The sequence below is a fragment of the Musa acuminata genome, unplaced genomic scaffold (assembly GCF_036884655.1).
Source record: "Musa acuminata AAA Group cultivar baxijiao unplaced genomic scaffold, Cavendish_Baxijiao_AAA HiC_scaffold_1138, whole genome shotgun sequence".
Classification (NCBI taxonomy): Eukaryota; Viridiplantae; Streptophyta; class Magnoliopsida; order Zingiberales; family Musaceae; genus Musa; species Musa acuminata.
Window position 1 is genome coordinate 2955277 of NW_027021350.1, and position 2647 is coordinate 2957923.

At 42.7% G+C, this 2647-nt stretch overlaps 1 protein-coding gene across 1 annotated transcript; it reads left to right on the forward strand.

The window, feature by feature from the left end:
* Nucleotides 1–648: 648 nt before the first annotated feature.
* On the forward strand, nt 649–2360 carry LOC103999757 (transcription factor MYB60-like). The gene is made up of 3 exons (XM_009421593.3): nt 649–878; nt 1167–1296; nt 1501–2360. Exons 1-3 carry the CDS (start codon nt 746–748, stop codon nt 2192–2194), a joined length of 957 nt encoding a protein of 318 aa, XP_009419868.2. The 5' UTR covers nt 649–745; the 3' UTR covers nt 2195–2360.
* The last annotated feature ends 287 nt before the right edge of the window (nt 2361–2647 follow it).

Sequence of the window (2647 nt, forward strand, 5' to 3'; positions counted from 1 at the left end):
AAAGGAAAACTTCCGGCTTGAAAAATGACTTTAGAATGGTGTTCTGAGCTTGTTGCCACTATTTTTAGGTGCATTACACTATTTATTTCCTACCTAATATTCTTCCATTTTGTGGGCCAATCTGGATGTGCAAATCTGTATAACCAGTGGGAGCTTTCTGCTTTCACCAGAAGGAGCATTATTAAATCAAATCTGATGACACACGTGAATCTGTAGTGTAGCAATATTTGTGCAAGGATTTAATTAATTGGGTTGTTCTTGTACTTGTTAAAACTATCCCAAACTTTCCAATCTTTTCTTTTCATTATATATATTGTAGCAGATTTTTTTCTTTTTAAAACCAAGTATCATTTGTTATAGTTTGAGCAATTCATTATCATCGTGATAATTTATCTTGCACAAGACATATCCTCAAACGGCAAATAGACTGGGGAGAGGGGCGATCAATGGCTATTTCTGGTTTCTTGTTTACGGCAGTGCTGATGATTCTTGTAAACGGCAAATAGACTGGGGAGGAAACAGAGGCCGACGTTTTTATGATAGGTAAAGGAGAGATGGGCAAGAAAGCGAATCAGGTAGATAGATGGATATAGATGAAAAGTAGCTCCCATGTCTCGTCTCATCGTGTATATAAGGAGGCTCACATGCTCATGAGACGTCTGTAGGCGACAGAAAAAAGAAAGGTAGCCAAAGTAGAGAGATAGAGAGAGAGATAGGAAACTGAGGCAGTGGCCAAGCTCTACCGATGGGAAGGCCTCCTTGCTGTGATAACATTGGCATCAAGAAAGGACCATGGACTCCCGAGGAGGACATCGTCTTGGTCTCTTATATTCGGGAACATGGACCTGGAAACTGGAGATCAGTTCCCACAAGCACAGGTAATGTGTTTAGCCTCTTCTTTTCCTTTTAGCTTAGCTTCAATGGCTTGACACGACTTCTTATATTCTTATCTTGCCTTCTTCTTCTCATGCGTCGATCGCCTCTGCATACTGCTCTCGTTTGTTAAAGAAGAGAAAATTTTTACTACATTCTAACACACAGCAACATCTTACTTTCCTGTCTTGCTGAAATCTTCTAAACGGATACTTCAACCCAAACAACTGTTTTGAGCATTCTTTTGTTCCTTCCTGCATGCCTTTTAACTGTTGCGTTGAAGCTGCATGCAGGGTTGATGAGATGCAGTAAGAGCTGTAGATTGAGATGGACTAACTACCTCAGGCCTGGAATCAAACGCGGCAACTTCACTCCGCATGAAGAACGAGTCATCATCCATCTCCAATCCTTGCTTGGCAACAGGTACTTACTTATCGTCGATTCCTTCCTCCACCTTGCACCTCCACATCACCATATGTTCCATGACCAGAATTGGACTCGAGCATCCAACTCAACCATCATAAGAATTAATTAAAGTTGTTGTGGATCTATTTAATTCCATGACTATGATGGATTACCTACATAGACTGCAGTGCTAAACTTGGGACTACAATGTTTGTGAGCCAGATGGGCTTCCATTGCCTCTTACCTTCCCCAAAGAACCGACAATGATATCAAGAACTACTGGAACACACATCTCAAGAAGAAGATCAACAAGATCCAGGGAGCTGCAGATGCAGATGGAAAGAAGCCCTCTTCTGATGCTAGGCCCGATTGCTATGACTACGTGTCCCAAATCTACAAGATGATGGAATCAAGGAAGCAGTACCTCGCCGCCACACTCCCCAGCTATCACCAGAAGTCGAGGTATGCCTCCAGCAGCGAGAACATCTCGAGGCTCCTCCAGGGGTCGATGCAGTCATCGCCAACGGTCAACGCGCCAGGGAAGTTGAAAGAATCCTGCTCCACCGCCGACGATGACGACGATGAGAACAGAAACATCATCACCGCCCTTACAGCAGCCTCACTAACGGAGAACAGCCAAGCTGAAGGCGACCGAGGGAGCTGCGCCCCCATGACGCACGATGACTTCGACCTGCTGCATTCCTTCGAAAGCATGGACACTGTTCCCCGGGAGAACACCGGGACGGAGACGCCCTTCCAACCCGCAGAAGCCGATGATGCTGAAGCCCAGCTGGGCGCCGAGAGCGACCAGCCTCCGTTGTTCTTGTTGGAGAATTGGCTCCTGGATGAGGCCTCGGCGCAGGTGGACGAGCTCATGAAGCTCACTGCTGATTCTTGCTCATACTCGATCTTCTAACCTTGTTCGTTCTCCCAATGACTCTACTAGCAATTGGATTTATAGGGACGTGTGACGACTTTTTACTGCGTGTACTCTTATCGCCCATGGAAAAGTGTAAGTAATAAGAACATTTGGATATTATCGAAGTTGTCTTGGCAAAGTAAGGTTCTAAGTTTGAATTTCACCTTAAATATATTTTTTTATAAAAAAAATAATTAATGTTATTTGATTATCTCATAGGTTCTAATAGTATTTTTAGCAATGAAAAATACATAAAACATTTTACAAGCAGAAAAGAACTATTTTCCTAGTATTTTAGCATTAAATTTGTTCTAAATATAACACTTCCTGCATAAAGTTGTATCTCGGAATCTTTCTACATGAAATTTCGGATCTATTTGTTTTCTTTGTTTTAAGTAGTTCTTTTTATTTTAAAATGGAGTGAAACCTAATTAGTGGCCATCTAGACTG

Excerpts from the sequence above, each read along its gene's own strand:
- LOC103999757 (XM_009421593.3), top strand. The coding sequence starts at position 746 with ATGGGAAGGCCTCCTTGCTGTGATAACATTGGCATCAAGAAAGGACCA. Across the intron at positions 879-1,166 it reads ATCAGTTCCCACAAGCACAG|GGTTGATGAGATGCAGTAAG; the intron begins GTAATGTGTTTA and ends AGCTGCATGCAG. Across the intron at positions 1,297-1,500 it reads CAATCCTTGCTTGGCAACAG|ATGGGCTTCCATTGCCTCTT; the intron begins GTACTTACTTAT and ends TTTGTGAGCCAG.